Source organism: Macaca nemestrina, chromosome 8, assembly GCF_043159975.1.
Source record: "Macaca nemestrina isolate mMacNem1 chromosome 8, mMacNem.hap1, whole genome shotgun sequence".
In the NCBI taxonomy this organism is placed as follows: Eukaryota; Metazoa; Chordata; class Mammalia; order Primates; family Cercopithecidae; genus Macaca; species Macaca nemestrina.
In genome coordinates this window covers 4,452,849-4,473,618 of record NC_092132.1, presented here as the reverse complement: position 1 = coordinate 4,473,618, position 20,770 = coordinate 4,452,849, and the positions used below count along the sequence as shown (strand labels likewise).

At 36.5% G+C, this 20,770-nt stretch overlaps 1 protein-coding gene across 34 annotated transcripts in view; it reads right to left on the bottom strand.

Annotated features, from left to right (window-relative positions):
* The window catches only part of LOC105488506 (protein tyrosine kinase 2), a 357,242-nt gene that overhangs the window by 205,261 nt on the left and 131,211 nt on the right, over positions 1-20,770 (bottom strand). For all 34 annotated transcript variants that reach the window (XR_011606671.1, XM_071067741.1, XM_071067734.1 and 31 more), the window contains one exon: positions 12,929-13,016. Coding sequence is in view for 33 of the 34 variants with exons in the window: in XM_071067741.1 (XP_070923842.1) it covers positions 12,929-13,016 (88 nt within the window). In the remaining variant the exon portion in view is untranslated. The remainder of the gene's footprint in view (positions 1-12,928; positions 13,017-20,770) is intronic.

The window sequence follows — 20,770 nt, the reverse complement described above, 5'->3', positions numbered from 1 at the left end:
TACTTACTAGCTGGGTGAACAAAAGCAAGTAATTTTACTCTCAGAGCCTAGTTGACTTGAGTTTTTGTCAGATTCGGTGAAGTATTTTATATACAGATGGAACTCAATGGCAGCTCCAAATTAATCCTAATTTAATTTTTCTTCTTTCATACCTAAGCTATAAAAAGATACAAATGAACAATTATGCTATCTTAATGAGTTATATACATTTAAACAATTCAATGTCATTTAACATAGTATTTAACAGTTATGCATTAATTTATCAAATGTTTACAAAATGACTATCATGTGCCAGGATATTGTAGTGAATAAAACATACATGGAACTTACACAAAGGTAATGGTAAATTTTAATTTAAAAATAATTACTTTGAATGTTCTATTGAGGATAGACCATAAAGTTATATGATAACAAGTGTTTCCATTATCTCTCTTTGTTGTCCATTTATAATGGTTAAGTAACCCCAAATTTTATCAGAAGTAAATGAAGGGGCCAGGCATGATGGCTCACACCTACAATCCCAGTACTTTGGGAGGCCAAGGCAGGTGGATCACCTGAGTTTAGGAGTTCAAGACCAGGCTGGTTAACATGGTGAAACCATCTCTCTACTACAAATACAAAAATTAGGCAGGCATGGTGGTGTGCACCTGTAGACCTAGCTACACAGGAGGCTGAGGAAGGAGAATCGTTTGAACCCAGGAGGCAGAGGTTGCAGTGAGCCGAGATCGTGCCACTGCTCTCCAGTATGGGCGACAGAGCGAGACCTTATCTCAAAAAAAAAAAAAAAAAAAAAGTAGTAAATGAAGAATCCAATTGCACAGCAATCTTTTAAAAGAAAATTTGATGTTGAGTGTGTGTGTGCCCATGTGTACTTGGGTGGGAGCACATGCACACATACAATCTGATTTCTCAAACTTCAAAAATTTCCTTTATTTCTTGGACTTTTTTCATGACATCTTCTAACAAATCTCATCTAAAAGTTTGGAATATCAGGGCATTAGGATTAAAAGTCAATTTTCAATATTAAATTACTGAAGATAATAAATTGAGTACCTAAAACCCATGCCCTACTGTGTTGTGGATACAGCGGTGAAGAAGACAGACTTCTTATTTGCTCTCACTGAATGCACACCCTGTTGGTAGGTACCACAGATTAACAACAGTTAAGTATAATGTATAAACAACAGATCAGTGGTTGCTAGAGTTAGGGATGGGATAGCATGTGACTAATAACGCAACAGGGATTTTGTGTTCACAGGATAGTTCTGCATTTTGATTATGATGATTACATACATTTGCACCTGTGATGAAACCGCACAGAATTACACACAAACACACACACTTGAGTGTGTGTAAACATCAGTGAAATCTAAATTAGGTTTGCGGTCTAGTTAACAGTATTCTGCCAATATCAATTTCCTTATTCCTATATTGGATTAGATCATGACTGAAGTGGTAATTACCGGACTGTATACAAATGTCAAAACTTACTAAACTGCATACTTAAATTGATTATTTTATTGTATGCAAATTATACCTCAATAAAACAAATTTTGTATTTTTAAATGTGTATTATGTTATATGAGAAATGTACGGGTACTATGCACAAGTAAATGGTGCTTTACACGGAAAGCACCATTTAAATTAAGAGCTGAAGACTGAGCAGAAGTAACTTAATTCCAGGAAAGAAAAGGCAAATTACGCAGGAAAATGTTAACTCAGCGGCAGGTCTGGGATGCTCAAATCCTGTTTATTCCCAAGAAAGGTATATTTTCAGGACTGGACCTTAGTCTCTTAAAAACTAAACCCCTGAAATGTTCTGTCTGATAAGAGCACTTTTGCATACCTGAAGACAGCCAAAATTTGACCACCAACTGGTGAAAAAACTGGCCACCAATTTGAACCAGATAATTTATGCACACAGTTTTGATGGTAAACACCTGTTTTCTCTCTAGGGTCTGGAATGTGAATAAATGAGGTCAGTCACGTAGGCGGTTGTATGCCTATGAGACTGACCTCCAACACATACCTTAAACACTCAAGTTCAGGCCAGAGTCTCTGCTTGGCAAACTTTTGCATATGACGTCACACTTTTTAAAAAATTATTATTATACTTTAAGTTCTAGGGTACATGTGCACAACGTGCAGGTTTGTTACATATGTATACATCTGCCATTTTGGTGTGTTGCACCCATTAACTCATCATTTACATTAGGTATATCTCCTAATGTTATCCCTTCCCCCTCCCCCCATCCCATGACAGGCCCAGTGTGTGATGTTCCCCTTCCTGTGTCCAAGTGTTCTCACTGTTCAATTCCCACCTATGAGTGAGAACATGCGGAGTTTGGTTTTCTGTCCTTGCGAGAGTTTGCTCAGGATGATGGTTTCCAGTTTCACAAAGGACATGAACTCGTCCTTTTTTATGGTTGCATAGTATTCCATGGTGTATATGTGCCACATTTTCTTAATCCAGTCTATCACTAATGAACATCCGGGTTGGTTCCAAGTCTTTGCTATTGTGAATAGTGCCACAATAAACACACGTGTGTATGAATGTTACACTCTTTATTAACCATGAGTGCTTCTCCTTCAATTACCAAAAATACACAAGAGTGAAAAGGGGAGAAGAAATGTACACAATTAAATCTTCAAAGCACAGAAAATAAACCTTCTAATAAGAGAGTTAGACCTATATTACATTTTAGCTTGTCTGGAAAAGGGCAGCTGATAATTCCCATCCTGAGAATGCCAGGCTTAACTAAGGCTTAAACTAAGATTTCCCTCTTAGACCTGCAATTTCAAAATGTTTCTTAACTGACAGTTTTAAGGCCAAGAAAATAGAGAGAAGGAAGTCAATTTCTAATGATACAATTATCTGAAAACTTGTAAAAATAAAAAAGAAAACTGGAATAAAAATAAAAGGAAGTTGACCAATAAGTAAGTACGCCCCGGCACCTCACAAGATTCTATAGTTAAGTTTAGATTCTATATTATAGAGTTAAGTTGCAGTTCTAGACTCAGTATTCTCTTCAACTTCCTACTGAAACTCCTTTTGTCAAGGAAACCACTGATTATTTAATGTCATTTAAAAGCTAATGGGTGGACATATTCATTCTAAGTCTTAACTCCGGTAGGTGTAAACAATGACAAACTCACATCAAGCTCAGGCATCTGAAGAGCTGAACGTTTCAACAGTGCTAAAAGATTTCTATACAAGTTCAGCATCCTCAATGCAGACTAATATGACTTCTTGACTAAACATGGACACTGGTCTTCAAACTAACAGCCACCGCCATTTGCAAAAAGTTGCCAATGAAATACTTATAACTTTAACAAATCAAAGTTGAGAGAGAAAAAATAAATGTTATATGGCAAAGAAAAAATTTGATTCCAGGGTAAAACAAACTTTTCCTGCTTTCTCATGAGTCATTAGCTTTATTGTCAAACTCATTTTTATAAATTCCTGCTCTACAGTGAATAGTGTTAATAACAAGATTCTAGTTTATTTTTAGAGCATGCTGATTACTATATTTCAGAATATTCACAAATAGGTCAAAGTATTTAGTGAGTCATTGAAATTTCCACATTGGTAGTCACATTTAGGCCATCTTTTAATGCAACTATGTGCATCCTTAATAATTATGTCCAACCAGTAATATAACACTCAAACACTTGTCAGTGTTTTCCTCATGACCCCTACCAAAATGGACTTGGATGAATTTTCAGAAAGAGAAATAATAAAATTAGGGTATTTTATTGTAATCCATCTATTTCCCTCCCTCTCTTCTTTTCATGGGATAGGAGTGGTGGTAGAAATAATTTAAACATAATAATTTTATTTCTGCCCTGGCTAAACCAAATATATACATATATATGTATGTATAAAATACATGTATTTTTAGAAACTGAGTCTTGCTCTGTCACCCAGGCTGGAGTACGGTGGCACAACCATGGCTCACTGCAGCCCAAACTCAAGCACAAGTGGTTCTTCAGCCTCAGCTTCCCAAAGGGCTAAGATTACAGGCATGAGCCACCGTGTCTGGCCCCATTAAAAATATTGATTCATCTGCATAGAAATTAAAACAGAGAACACTAAGGAGTGTGTTCAGTATGTGCCAGACATTTCTAAGTGCTTTGATATGCTGTTTCACTGAAGATTCACAACAATCCCCTCTGCCCATTTTCCAGACTTTAAAAAAAAAAAAAAAAAAGGGCCGGGTGCGGAGGCTCACACCTGTAATCCCAGCACTTTGGGAGGCCGAGGTGGGTGAAATCATGAGGTCAGGAGATCAAGACCATCCTGGCCAACATGGTGAAACCCTGTCTCTACGAAAAATACAAAAAATTAGCCAGACATGGTGGTGGGCGCCTGAAGTCCCAGCTACTCAGGAGGCTGAGGCAGGAGAATCACTGAACCCATGAGGCAGAGGTTGCAGTGAGTGGAGATCGCACCACTGCACGCCAGACTGGGCAACAGAGCAAGACTTTGTCTCAAAAAAACAAAAAAAGAAAACCTAAGATCAGTTAAGAAAATGAACAGACAAGCTACAGACTCAGAGAAAATATTAGCAAAACATAACATTGTGACAAAGGGCTAGTATCCAAGGCATATGAAAAGTCCTACATTTTAAAATCATAGAGACAGAAAGTAGAATGGTGGTTGCTAGGGGCTGCAAGGAGGGCAAATGGGGAAATATTGTCTATAGACTTTCAGTTTTATAAAATGAAAAGAGTTACAGAGAAGGATGGTGGGGATGGTTGTGCTACATTATGAATGTATGTAGCACCGCTGAACTGCACACTTAAAAATGGTTAAGATGGAAAATTTTATGATGGTTAAGTACGTGTTCTACCACAATTTTAAAAAAATTGGGAAGAAAAAGTGCACAATTTAACAATACAAATTGGGCAAAAAGGTTTAACCATATTTTCAAAAAAGGAGACCTACTAACATTCAATATGCACATGGAAGAATAAACAACGCAAACAACGATTAGCTGGTACTCAGAGAAGTGAATATAAAATCACCACATGATTCAACCACATACCCACCCAGTCAAAAGGCTAAAACAAAACACTGACAACATCAAATGCGGGATAGAATGTAGAGCAACCAGAACTCTCATACATTACTGGAGGGAATATAAAATCATACAACCGTGAAGGATCAAAGGGTAGATACAAATTTCATCTAACATTAAAGTCCCAGCCCATGTTCACAAAAATGCTTGCCAAAGAATGTTCCTAGTCATCTCATTAATAGTTAAAAAAAAAAAAAGGGGGAAACAGTCCAGATGTTCATCAACAGAAGAATGGATAAATACATTACAATATACTTACATAATAGAATACTACTCAACAATAAAAAAATTACTGAAATCTCAAAAACATCATGAGAAAACAAACTTCACATAAAAGAATGTGCACTATAAAATCTGTTTATAAGAAATTCTAAAACAGGCAAAACTAAACTACGGTGGGAAAAACAGAAGAGCAATGGTTGCTTCCCATGACTGGGGGCAAGGAATGACTGGGAAGGGTCAGTGGGAAACTTTCCGGGGTGATGGTCATATTCTACATTCCATAGGGATTCAGATTATTCTGGTGAATGTATCAGTGAAAACTCAGTAAATGTATACTTAATATTTATGTATTTAACTGTGTATAAATCAAAACAAAAACCGTAATTGAATACTGAATTCTAGGTTAATGATACTTATGTTGAAGTGTGCTGACACTTGAAACTTACTTCGAAATGTATGAAAATTTAAAATGGATTAATGGCTAAAGGGATGGAGAGATAAAAACCGTTATGTAATAAAAGACACATAACAAACATGAATAGTAGAATCTAAGTGGTTGGTATGCTGGTGTTCATTATAAAATTCTTTTAACACAGCAGTACATCTGAAGTTTCATAATACAATGTCGTAGAAAAAATAAAACTTTGAGGTACAGAGAAATAATTTCCCCACAGTTAAATGTAAGCAATTGATCAGAGTGATCACACTCAGTCATGAAGCTTGTTGACGCCAGTAAGTCTCCACATAGTAACCTTTACCTTCTTATATACTATTAGCAGAACAGTGAGAACGACGTTTTTTGCAACCTGGATCTGAACTCTGTCATCCCTTTGCACTTAACTTTCTCTGGCTTCTCAGTGTCTTCACTATCAAGGTCAGATGACTGAAAAGGGCATCTCAAGCCACCCCTTACTGTCTCATCTGTTACCCTGCCCTCCAGCCACAGTGGCTTTTTATCAGCTCCTTGAATCTCCAAGCTCCCTTCTACAAGGGGCCTTTGTATGAATCCAAGTGTGATAAGGCCATTAAGCATCATAACAATTCAATGACTTAGGATTCCAACAGCATTGCTAAAGGGACCTGCTATATAAACCAGGATCAGATTCTGGATGCATTATAACAATTATTCTTACATTACTGAGGTCACAAGAAGGTAAAGGAAAATGGGGCAGAGTGATGAAATAGGAATAAATACAAGCTAAGATCCTGGTAGAAGCCATGGGCTGTAAGATATGGGAACAGTGGACTCTCAGCTGGCTGAGGACTGACCACTGCTCCTTACTTTCCCAAAGTGAGAGAGCTTATCTTAAGATTCATGTAGTAAGGCGACATCTTCAAAATCTACTCAAAGGGTCTCCATTTGGTAGTAACTTCTGTTTCCCAGCAAGCAAATACAAACCTTTAGAGGAAAGAATCTCCAAACTAGGCCCTAAAGATTTCCACATGTGAAGTTCAACAAAACAAGAGTTCAGAACTCACACACAAGGAAAAAAGTCACTGTGAAAGCCACCAACAACAAATGTGAAGAGCCCAAGGACTTCAGATGCTATAATTCATATTCAGAATAGACATTCATTATATATGGAATGGTAAAAGAAATATTAATAAAAGGCAGAGAGATTAGCAAATAATAAGGGCCATACAAAGTAGCCTGGCAATTTAAAAAAATTTTTTTAATCATAAGCAAAAAAATCAATAAATGCACCAAACACAAAACTGGTCACGGTTGAGGAAAGCTGGTAATCTGACAGACTAGACTGATCTGAATTATGTATCCTTTAGAAAGACAAGAAATTAAAAACATGAACAAGCAGCTAACACACATGGAGAGACTGAGGAGTTCTAACATAGATCTAAACCAAAATCCCAGAAGAAACAACAAAAACTGAGAAAAGGTCATATCGGAATAGACAACATCTAAGACATTTCCAGAATTGATGAAAACGACCCTAGAGGTACAGGTAGCATGACACAGATCAAGCAAGGGAAGAAAAATAAAAAAAGAAAAAAAAAAAGAAAGAAAATCCACGACTCGTTTGTAATGAAGCTGCAAAAACCAAAGAGAAATAAGGATCTTCAAGCCATCCAGAGAGAAAAGACAGGTCACCTACACAGAAAGACAAAATGAGAGCTGAGTTCTCAACAGCAAATAAACAATTAAAGACAGTAGGAAATAACCATCAAAATGCTGACAGAAAATGCCTACCCTGATTTGTGTGCCCAGCAATACTATTTTTCAAGCAGGGAAAAAAAAGAATATTAGAAAGATAGATCTAAACAGCACAATTTATAATCTTGAATGGCTATTTATTGAGCCTGTGCCAAACAATTAGAGAAGACACATTCCACTCAAGCAAAACTGGAACCTTAACAATATCTAAATATGTGTAAGATGATGAAACAAGTCCATACAGAACTTAAACAATTAGTATCAAATGAGCCACAGTATCTAACTACAATGCAAAATTATTTTCAAAATGAGCTAAAGAGATAAATTATTAAATCCATGGATGATCACTTTTCCATTTATACCAACAAGGTATACTGAATGTCCTGACCAACCTCCTAGCTGAAAGCAACTAAAAATGCTGAACAAATTAATTTTTTTTAATCTTCTTGAATGCTTACATGAGCTAGGAAACAAAACAAAACAAAAGATACTCAAGTAATGACAGGAATACAGAAGTGTATGGGAGAACTTAAGGTCAGCTTTTACCTTAAGGGTAGAACTGAAGAATAAAAACATGTTGTAAAAGCATGACAACTGGCAAACAAAAGCAAGCATGGGAAGGATAAAAACAAAATTCAGGGTAACAGTACCCTGAGTGGAGTGAAAGGGCAGTGTGTACAGTGAGGTGGGCTACAGGAACATGGGACAGGGAAGTATCAGGATGTTCTTTTCATCTGAGCAGTAGGGTCACGGGTATTCATTATATCACCAATTATCACACCTTATAAAAAGAATATATATATATATATATATATATATATATATATATATATATTAGATATTATAGAATCTACAGAATTAAAAAGTATCAATATCATCAAATTCTGAGCCCCCAAAAAATCACTGATTTAGCCTAGAATTCAGTGGAAGTATGTTATGTACATATGTAACCATCTTAAATGTTTGCATCAAATATTAAAGACTTTAAAGGTCAGAGAATGCATATCATCACATTCTGAGACCATTATAAAGTGATTAATTTATCTCATACTTCAGTGAAGGTTCTTACACACAATACTTACATAATGTTTCAGCTGCATTCTCAGATAAATATACTCTGGCTATAGAAAGCTGATGAGGACAATTACTGATTTATCTGCGCCCCATTTGCACATGTGTTTAAATAGCAGAAAACTCTGGATTCCAAACTGATTTTGTAACTTTGGAATTAAACCCTTTCCCAAGTTTGGTGCTGCCTGTGTAGGACAATATATGGGTCACTCATAATAGTTCTGGAATTGCCAAGCATGTGGTAGGGCAGATTCTGCATTGAGGCTTTACCAGGAGAAGTCAAATATTTAATTACTTACCAAACCAGCAATAAAAACTCATACTATATTCAGAACTTTCTTGCCAGATCAGGGTAAAACTTAAAAATATGCTTTTTTTCCACACAAATGAAAATTATACATGTTATACACATGGCCTGTTTTAAACAACAGCATTTAATGCTGTTAATACCTTCCACATCTATGAACAGTTGTACCTCCCTGTTAATGAGGGATACATAAATTTGAAACTCAGTACATTTAACCTGTTGAAAGACATCTGCAACACCTCTAATTTCTTTCTTGTTACTGTAATATGCCTATAAGCATCCTTGTATATGTATGCATACATGTGTAAATCTTACTATTTCTTTTGAATAAATTCATAAAAGTAGAATTATTAGGTCCAATCATAGGAAACTGCCAAGGTTTCAACTGTTTTTCACTTACAGTAAAGATGGCAGTCAATAGGGTCACCCAACAAACTGGAGGACATGAACATATTCAAGGCTTTTGGTATACTGCCAATTCATTAATTTTGACAAATCATAGTATTTTGTTGTTGTTGCTGAGACAGGGTCTTGCGTGGGCCACCGCACCCAGTCAATCATAGTATTTTCTTTCTTCCTCCCTTCCCTTTTTATGATTTTGGTACCACCTTTAACTCCCTCCAATTACCATTACTTGAGCCTGAAACACTGGCATGGAAAAACGACGACATTGCCAGACACCAATGGGAAAGGAAAGTGACCATGACTATACTTTCTTTTAAAATGTATGTACTTGATAAACTATTATAAAAGGATACACAAAATGAAAGTGATTATTAGAATACAGAAAATTTAAGTAATGTTTTAGAAGTATTTTTTGAACTTTCTAAAAATGTGCCATGCCAAGCATGGTGGCTCATGCCTGTACTCCCAGCACTTTGGGAGGCCAGGGCAGAAGGACTGCTTGAGGACAGGAATTTGAGACCAGCTTGGGTAACACAGCAATACTCCCATCTCTACAAAAAATTTTTTAAAAATTAGCAAGGCATCACGGCATGCACCTATAGTCCCAACTACTCAGGAGGCTGAGGCAGGGGGATTGCTTGAGCCCAGAAGTTCAAGGCTGCAGTGAGGTATAATCATGCCACTGCACTCCAGACTGGGCAACAGAGCAAGACGCTGTCTCTATAAAAATAAAATAAAATTTAAAAACATATTAAAATGTACTCGATAACAGATTTTTAAAAATTAAAAAGACAAAAAGAGAAACTGTAGAAATGAATGACAGCAAAGAGTGGGGTGGAGGAGCTGAAAGGTTCTACAGAGTACACATAGGAAGGAAAAAGGAAAGCTATGTACCATCCCATAATGTGCAGCTCACACTTGTATGGTGACATGCAAATGGCAAATGCTGAATCCTCTAAGTCTGCTACTGTCTACAGACTGAAATTCAAAATGTCGCTGGGCAATTATATGGCAGACAATTTTATCTCATTTAATGAACATAATAGTCCTATAGGATAGTTATTCCATATCTATATTTTAATATATAAAACAATTAAGCAGAAAGAGACTCAGAGGTACCTAAAATCACAGAGCTATTATACACAGAACAAGCACATGACTGCATATTCCTTTAAGCAAAATTTCATTAACACTTAACTATACTTAGTGAATGTCTTGATCAGAATTTTTTTTAGACCACTCTGACTGGATGGCAGTATCAAGGATAGACTGAATTTTTAAAAGGTTCATTACACTTAGCTTTCTCTTGGGTTTTATAAAAACCGCTGAACTGAATTCTATAGACTACCATAAGATATATCCTATTAGTAAAATAAAATCTGGGATACACTGGTATGTGCAGTACTCACTTTATCATATAGGAAAGTCTTCCAACAAAGAAAAAGTAGGACAACCTAGTAACAGTGTGAACAAGGAACAAAAAAGTTGCAGACTTTTAGGTTAGCCTAGAAATTATAAAAAGGAGTCACTTAGTCCTGTATTATGCATTCCAGAAATCAGTGTTACTAAAGTACCCATGTATGTCCTTGGTGGGTAGAATTTTTTTCCAAGAAATAATACCAATAGTGACACAGATCACATACCAAAAGAAAAATACTAAATAAATATGAGTTATTTAAACTCTCATTATCTCCTTAGGCAAAATATGAAGTTCAACAGACTGCTAAAGGATGAGATGTAACAGTACATCAGAACCAGTCTGTAAGCTGAACATTATTTTTGCAATGAGTAGGCTTCCAATAAGCTCAGCTGGAATCTGAAAATGCCTTCTTAATCTTCCCATTTTACCAACTTAAATTCCTCTCTTATTCAACTCTGTATTATCGTAAACCTTCAAAACTTGTCACCAATCCCTTACCTCAGGGGTCCCCAAACCCTGGGCCATGGATCAGTACCAGTTAGTAGCTTATTAGGAACCAGGCCACACAGCAGGAGGTGAGCTGTGGGCAAGCGAGCATTACCGCCTGAGCTATGCCTCCTGTCAGATCAGCAGTGGCATTAGATTTTCACAGGAGCACAAACCCTGTTGTGAACTGCACATGCGAGGGATCTAGGTTGCGCATTCCTTATGAGAACCTAATGCCTGATGATCTGAGGTCGAACAGTTTCATCCCAAAATCATTCCCCTACACTCCATCCCCCTACACTCCAACCCCCAACACCCTGTGGCTCTGGTCTGTAGAAAAACTGTCCTCAAAACTGGTCGCAGGTGCCAAAAAGGTGTTAGGTAAAGCAGCAGTCCCCAACCTATCTCCTATGTGACGACTTCTTCACAGACAAGATGAAAACAGACACAACCCTGCAAACAGCTGGAAACTTCCTTAGCTTCTACTCTCTCAGCTTGAACCTTTTAAGTGGTAACATCTATCATTATCTCACACAGAAAAATATAGAACAACTTACCTTCTTACCTCCTTCTTTTGAATCTAATTCACCATTGCTCTTTCACGGCAGTAAGTGCCTAGACTTACATAATAAGCCTTTTTCTTCCTTATTTTCACATCCTGTTTTAGTTCAATCTCTGGGTCCTATCAAATCCATCCACTAAATTTGCGTATTATAATGTACTTTCACTTTTATCTAATTTCTTGCCAGAATGATTGAAGAGCCTCTAAACATGCTTGCAATCCTTTAAAAATTTAATATATCCCTGATACTGCCATCTAATCACAGTGGTCTCAAAAACAACTCTGGTTAAGGCATTCACTAACTAAGGTTTTTAAATGGCTCCCAATATCTGCAGGAGAAAACCTAAACCCCTGTTTACATGATGTTTGTGGTCCCTCTCTCACCAAAATGTTATGAACTATTTTAGCTAAGACTGTACCACATTCTCTCTCTCCCCTCCGTGTTCTTGTCTAGAAAACACAACTCTTCTTTATTCTACAAAGTCGGAGACTACTCAAATGATGCTTTTCAGTGGAGCCATCTCAATACCAAATCTATACTAGGTCAGCAGACTCTTCTATGCACAGTCACATCATTCGTGCTTACTAACAGCAAAGGATCAAACATAAAGTCACTGTTTACAGGAATCCTCCACTAGACAGAAGAATTTAAAGGTGTGGATTATGCGATTTATTTCTGCATTTCAGGTCCGGAATAGTTAGTTAATAAATATTTTTATTAAAGCAAAAAAAATTACCAAGTACATTTAATGACAAAATTATACGTACAAATGTCTTTTTGACGTTTATTAACATTTTTGGCCTTTTACCTTACATATATTTATTGTCTATCTGATGCCTTACGGGGTAAAAAGCAAAGCAAATCAATTTTATATGGGTATAGTCGGCTCTGCAACAATCTCTACCTATGACAAATTCGTTGATATTCAGGCATAATAATAGTATTTAAAGCTCAAGAAATGATTGTAGACTTACTGTCTCCATATAATAGAAGTTATCTTTTAAGATTTACTCAAGTATACAAAAGCTCACAAAGAACAAAAAAATTAATAATTCCATACTAGTTAAAATATTCTTATTGCCATTCAGCAACAAATTTCTATTCCTCCAAATGTTAGCTTTAATCAAATTTGAAAATAAAAATACGTAATAAATAGGATTCAAAGAAACAAACAAAAAAGTATATTAAAGCAGCCTCTAATACCTGTTGATAGAAGAAATTCAAAGTTGGCTTATCTTCAGTAAACTGGTTTAGAAATCCTTTTGGCAAATAACGAATTCTCAATTCATATCTAAAAATAATTCACAAAACAGAACAATTACAAATTAGTCATTTTCTCAATTTATAGTCTACAATTACAATATTATTTTGAGTATAGCATTCCTACTCTGAAAGATGATTTTAAATATAAGCTATAATCAATTAATCTTTAAATGTAATTTTTAAACATTTTAGCACGAAAAAAGAGCACGTATCATAGATGTGCTACAGCTCAGTGATTCAAGGAAACAGAGCACAGGACTTCTGGGCCTTAAGAGGCCTCTTAAGGCCCAGAAGTCCTTCCAACCCCATGGGTCATTCTCCACCACTGCTCAGGGGAAGAACTGCCCTGACTTCTAACATCTTCCACGACTTCCCATGTCTAAATTTTTACCAGTGGATTGCACAGTATGTACTCTTACTTGCTCAGAAAGCTAAGCTTTAAGAATGGATAAAACAAACCAACATCACCAGAATGCTCTTTATCTTTCTCATTCTCTCTTTATGTGTATGTGTGGCTCTACCCATATGAACACTCTAAATGTCTTCTGGCAAACATATGTACACAATTCGGTTGCATATATACCTAGGAGCACTGGATAACAAATACATCCATTAGCTTTAGCAGATATTATCAAACAGCATGCCAAAGAGTTTGTAACAAGTCAAACTTCCACCAACACCATGGGGATGTTCCAGTTCCTCTATATCCTTTTCTCCACTTGGCATTTTCTAACTTTTTTGTTTTACTCACTCTGATTGGCATACTGTAATAGTGCATGGTGATTTTAATTGGCATTTCTTTGGTAAAAGTAATGAAAGTGAGTATTTTCACATACTTTTTGGTCATTTTGAATATCCCCTTTTGTGAAGTACCTGTTGAGTTTTTTATTTTTTCTGCCCAGGCTGGTCTTGAACTCCTGGTCTCAAGGGATCCTTCCACCTTGGCCTCCCAAAGTGCTGGGATTACAGGCGTGAGCCTCCACCCTTGGCCATGTTCAAGTTTTTGTCCTTGTTTTCCTACTAAATGGTCTACCTTTTCTCCTTCACCACCTACTGATTTGTAAGTGTTCTTTATATAGTCTAGATTTGAAGCCTTTACCTCCTATTGATTTGCAGGTGTTCTTTATATATTTTAGATTTGAGGCCTTTGTTAGACACAGTGAATATCATCTCCCATCCTGTAGCTTAATGGTATTGTTTTTTTAACCACTCAACAAAATTTCAATGCAATCTTTTGAGGAAGCAAAGTGTGCTACACATATACAAGTTCTGCTAAGACTTATAAATGTCCACTTTATTAAAATACAAAATTGCCAAACAATTCGGTTCCATTTCACTTTTACTCTCAGAAAGACTTCAATAACTTACTGTAGATATTCTACACTGGGTTATTATACAAGTATAACAGATTTCATTTATTTTCAACTTAGGATTTACCAGGCACATAACTACTTTATGTGCACTATTTCTCTCTCTTTTTTTGAGACAGGGTCTGGCTCTGTTGACCAGGCTGCAGTGCAGTGGCACAATCTCAGCTCACTGCAACCTCTGCCTCCCCGGGCTCAAGTGATCCTCCCACCTCAACCTCCTGAGTAGCTGGGGCTACATGCACATGCCACCATGCCTGGCTAATTTTTGTATTTTTTGTAGAGCTGGGGTTTTGCCATGTTGCCCAGGCTGGTCTTGAACACCTGCGTTCAACAAATCCGCCTGCCTCAGCCTCCCAAAGTGCTGGGATGACAAGCGTGTGAGCCACCACATCTGGCCCGTGCACTATTTCTCTTAATCAATTTAATAATCAGAGAAGAAAGGTATAATTATTCGCATTCTGCAGACTAAAAAAATGCTCAGCAAAAAATCATTAGTTCCAGGGTTATATGTCATTGATTCAAACAGGTCCAAGGAGGCTCCCATTTTATTTATTTTTTTGGTGGCAGGAAGTTCCCATATTAAAGACAAGGAAACTGAGGTTCAAAATGAAACAATGGGCAGCCTGGCTCCAAATCCAGCATTCTGATGCTGCTGATGATTATCAACTAACATTTTCTGAATATTTAGGGTATGACAGGAATTGTGATAAGCATTTCACACAGAAGATTTCTTTTTAGAGGAGCACAAGGAACATAGGCTCTAGATAAAGATCACCTACGGGGGGCCATGTCACTTATTCACTGTCAGCTATCACTTCTCTGCGCCTCAATTTCCTTATAAGGATGTTACAAGTAAATGAGTCAGTAGACACAAAACACCCAGAACAGTCACTGGCATATCATAATAAATAGTTTCTAAGGTTTATCATTAGTAATAACTCGATAACTGTTTATTCCAGCACAGATCATGTCTCACATAGAGTTGGAGGTGCTGGAAATTCAACAGTGAATAACAGGCAAAGTGCTAGGTCTCAAAAAGTCTGCATTTTTGTGGCAGAAGTCAGACAGCAAATACACAAATATATGTGAGATGGCAGTCAACGTCATAAAAAAAATCAAAGTAAGGGGAATAACAAATGATTAAGTATTTTTTTATAAAGGATAGTCAATGATGGACACTCTGATATGATATCTGAGCAAAGATCTAAACAAAGGAGATGAGGAAGGGCGTTATACAGTTATGTGCAGAGAAAAAGTGTTCTAATCAGGTGGAACAGACTATGTAAAGGCCCTGCTGCTGGAGGATGCTTGGGAAGACAAGTGTAGCTGGGACAGCCTGCATGAGGGCAGTGAGTAGAAATGAAGCTTCACACAGACCCTTACAAGTCATGATAGCAGGGTTCTTTCTCAATGAGAAAGGAAGTCAAGGGCATGCTGTGCACAGAGAAGTGACATCACAGGATTTTCATTTTTCATGATTAGGGTATATACCATGCAGAACAGACAATGGGGACCAAAGGAAGAAGTAGGGAGACTAGGAGGAGACAGCAAGATTCTGGGTGAGAAATAATAGCAGGTTAATATTCACCTTATGTTCACAGATTGGCAAGACAATTTTAGGGAATTACATAATCTTCCCTAGATCCCACAGCTATTTAGAGGTAGGCATGGGATTCCTCTCCAGCAAGAACATGAATATTTAAAGGCACAATGAAACGAGGAGAAGGCACCTATGTCTTAAAAACAGAAAGGAACTTAACTCAAGCCTGCTTATGTGAAGTTAGACAAGGCCTTTAGATAATGTTAAGAATTTTGATGGGAGCTAAACGACAAGAACACATCCACATAAAGCAGGAAATAAGACACTGGGGACTAACAAGAGTGGTAGATGGGGAGGAGGGAGAGGATCAGAAAAAATACCTGGTTGATGAAATAATCTGTAAACCAAACCCCTGTGACATGCAGTTTACCTATGTAACAAATCTGCCCATGTACCCTTGAACCTAAAATGAAAGTTAAAAAGAACTTTGTTCCCTGCTTCAACACACTACAGTCTAGCAAATTTCACACAAAACCCTACTGAAACTTTCCTCAGTCCTTAAACTGCAATGTCTGACACCATGTTCTCGTGCCCCACTAGAGCTGACATCCCTACTCTACTCTCTTACACAAAACTCATCATTTTCTTTACACGTCTGTTTGCCATTTTAAGAGTCTAGTTGCATCCTGACACATACTTCCACTTCTCTGCTATATGCCTCTCCATGGATTCCCAACAGCAGCTAAATACTATGCCCTAAATAAAATCATTCTTCTGTTCCTACTCTTAGGCAATATGTTCTTATTCATGCCATTGTCATCTAGCTTCCTCAGTCTTACCACCAAATATGAGCACTAAGACACCCAAAAGTAACCAACTGAGGATAAGGAGGAAGACAGTATGTTTTTGAAAAGCTGAGTTAGATTAAGAATATGATAGTCCTGATACTGAGAAGGGTTAGCTAGCTAGTCTGTCTTTAGTGAAGTAAACAAAGCATTAACTTCACACAACACAGATGCCCTCATAAAAAAAACTGTGGTGTGAACAGTCTGTTCTTACAATAGACTTCCATTTTTTTTAAAAAAAGGGAAGAATGGAAAGAGAAATTTATCATTTAGCAACAATTATAGTAATAATCACTGCAAGACAGAATCATCAATGAATGCTAAGATTAGTGGGTGAAAATGAGAAAGAGAATGTTGCAGTATCGACGTATCTTCCCAGAAGATATTTCTTAATTATAAAGGGGAAACAGTAACCTTGTAGTGGAGAAACCTGGCTTCCATTATCTTAACCAAATGATCCAAGTTAGAACCACCTGTAAATTGAGTTGTGTCATCATTATGGACTTCCTGATATAATGCAACGAGAAAGGTAGGACATCTTGACTGTGGCAGTTTTGCCAAACACGCATAACCTTAATCATAAAAAACAATATCAAACTCAAATTGAAGAACACAATACAAATAACCAGTGAGTATTCTTCAAAAATGTAAAGGTCATAATGACACAAATTAAGGAATTGTCTCAGATTAGAGAAGACTTAAGGAGACATGACCATAATGTGGTGTTCTGAATTGGTCCTGAACCAGAAAAGGAACGGTAAGTGGAATAATTGGGAAATGTGAAAAAGTCATATAGATTTGTTACTAGGACTGCATCAATGTTAATCTCCTGGTTTTACTAGCTTTATTATATAAGATTTTAATATTTAAGGAAACTGGCTGAAGGGTACATAGGATTTCTGTGTACTATTTTGCAACTTTTGATATTATATTGAGAATTTTTAAATTCCCACAAATACAAGACTGACCCTTTTGTAGCTGTGGTGACAAACACCGCCCCCCCCCCCAACACACACACACACACGCGCACACACACACACACACACACAAAACCAGTTTTAAATCAGCTTGGTCAATAAATTCCAGTTGTACAGCCACAGACCAACTCGAAACTAATTTTAAAGCACCTTTAATCAATCAACTGATAACTTGCCTCAACGAACATGCATCTACAGGTCAACTGATTGGCAGCTCCTTCTTTAATTCAGCCAAACAGGAACTAACTCTAAAGAACATGCTTCTAAAGATGAACAGTCTAACTTGTGTAACCATGTGTCTAAAATTGATGCCAACCCATTCCCACCTCTGAAAGTTGGCCAGCTTCTCAATTTCATACTTCCAAAAACCTTGTATAGTATCAGTAGTGTGTTCTCCTCAGGGAGACTGACTGATCAGCACAGCTTTCCCTTAACAGCATAATGAAGCCACTTTTTTCCGATTTAGATAATGAATGATCATGATGTCAGATTTGGACAATACGTAAGTAGTAAAACTTTTTTTTAAAACAAAAAAATGATTATGACAAAAATCAGGATATCAGTTACCTCCAGAAGCAAAGAATAGAGAATGAAATTGGGAATGGGCACACCTCTAATTTAATGGGCTACAATTCATTTCATACAAAGATAATAAATATGTTGCTGATAGGAAACACATAAACAAAGAGGGGGCACTACGTACTGTTAACAGAAAGTATAGATGAATATATTATAATCATGAACTTACACGTACTTAACAACATAGCCTTAAAATCATAAAGAATCACAAGACAGAATTACTAAAAAAAAAAAAGTACATCAACAATTACAGTTGAATAGTTTCTTCTGAGATGAGCATGTAGCAAAATATATGTGTATAATATATACATTGAATACATTAAATGTCACTTTTCAAGCAAAGTATGAACAATATAATCTTCAAATAATATGACAATAAGCTTGAAAAAATGTACACAAACACACTCACCCTCTTTATAATAAGAGAACATACCTTTTTTTCAGAAGGAATGAAAATATCAACTAAGTACTAAGGCACAAAGAATCATCTCAACATAGTTAAAAAAGAGTCAACACCATAAAATTGTTATTCTTCCTATAATGCAACAAAATAAATCCATAACCAATAATCTTTTGTTTTATAAGCACATATGGTAGAAACCTAAACAACACACTTAATCCACCCCTTGGTTTCTTCCTAAAATCTTGAAACAAATATCAAAACACTGATTGATAATAAAACACTATCTAACAAAGTTGTGAGACACAGACAAAACTAAAATGACTATTTATAGTAAAATACATTTACTGGTAAACATGAATGAACGAAAACAAGTGAGCTAAGTGTTCAATTTAGAAATAAGTGGTAAACAGAAATAATAAAATATAACCTTCATAATAGGAATATATTATAGAGTAAGAATTAACTTAGTAAAGATGACACAAAGGCTTTGCAGAGAAGACATTAGAAGGCATCCGAGACAAAGGACACAGATGTTACAGACAAAATCCAGATGAGGGGAACCTGTAGGACAAGTAACACAGCTTCCTTCACAAACTGCAAGTAAAGGGGAGAACTGAATGAAGATGCTATAGACTACAAAAGACTGAAAAGACAAAGGGCACACCTAATTTGGATCCTAATTCAAATAATTTATCTTTAAAAATTTTGTCATGATATTTAATAAACAAGTCAAACTTTGAATACTGATGGGATAGTTTATGAAATTAAGAATAATTTTTGGAGATTTTTAAACAATTTTTGGTTATATTTTAGAGCAGTAGTTCTGAACCTTGAGATTCTGCCCCCTTCCTGTTTCCCCTAGGAGACAACTGGCAGTAACTGGACATACTTTTGCTTGTTACAACTAAAGAGGGTGGGGTGGTGGGCTCCTGTCATTTAGTGGGTAGAAGCCATACAACATATATATACAAAAGCTCCCCACAACATAGAATTATCTGGCCAAAATTTTAATCCATGATTAAAATTTAAAAAACAACAAAGAAAAGCATGTTGTCATGTTATGGACAGACCATTTTGAAGTCTAAACTATTTCCATGAATTTATAACTTTGTCACCAAAAAGGAGTGGATGCACTGCTCATAAAAAATCTGAAAACAAAAATTTCTAACATTTCAAGATTTCTCCACTAAATAAAAAAATCTGATGTTAAAATATGAAAATATATTTCAAAATCAATTATATTGAAAGGAATGATCATGGAATATGGAAATTCACTGACCAAATTTCAACAAGGGTTTACATAATTGGTGATTGGTAATGAAAAATCAGTATCATGATAAAGCACACACACACAGTGGTATCCCTTCTATTTAATTATGCATATCTTTGTCAAGAATACTTTTTGCTATGACAACCATTAAAAGCAATAACAAAATAAATAAAACCTGAAATAAGACCTTTGAATCAGAAGTGGGGCATGGTGGCTCATGCCTGTAATCTCAGCACTTTAGGAGACAAAGGTAGGAGGAGTGCTTGAGCCCAGGAGTTTGAGATCAGCCTGGGCAACATAACAAGACCTTGTCTCTACTAAAAATAACATAACATAACATAACATAACATAACATAACATAACATAACATAACATAACATAACATAACATAACATAACAACATAACATAACATAAATAACATAACATCAGCCGACCGTGATGGCATGTGCCTATGATCCCAGCTACTTGGGAGGCTGGGGTGGGAGGATGGCTTGAGCCAACGAGGTTAAGGCTGCAGTGAGTCATGATTGCACCACTGCACTCCAGGTTGGATGACAAAGACAGACCCTGTCTCCCCTCTCCTCTGCCAAAAAAAGACCTTTGAATTAGTGTAGTCAAAACTATAAACACTGATCCCAGTGGCTAAGGCAGAAAGACCATATGAGGCCAGGAGTTGGAGTCCAGCCTGGGCAACACAATGAGACTTGTCTGTACAAAAAAATTATTTTAAAAATTAGTTGAGGCCGGGCGCGGTGGCTCAAGCCTGTAATCCCAGCACTTTGGGAGGCCGAGACGGG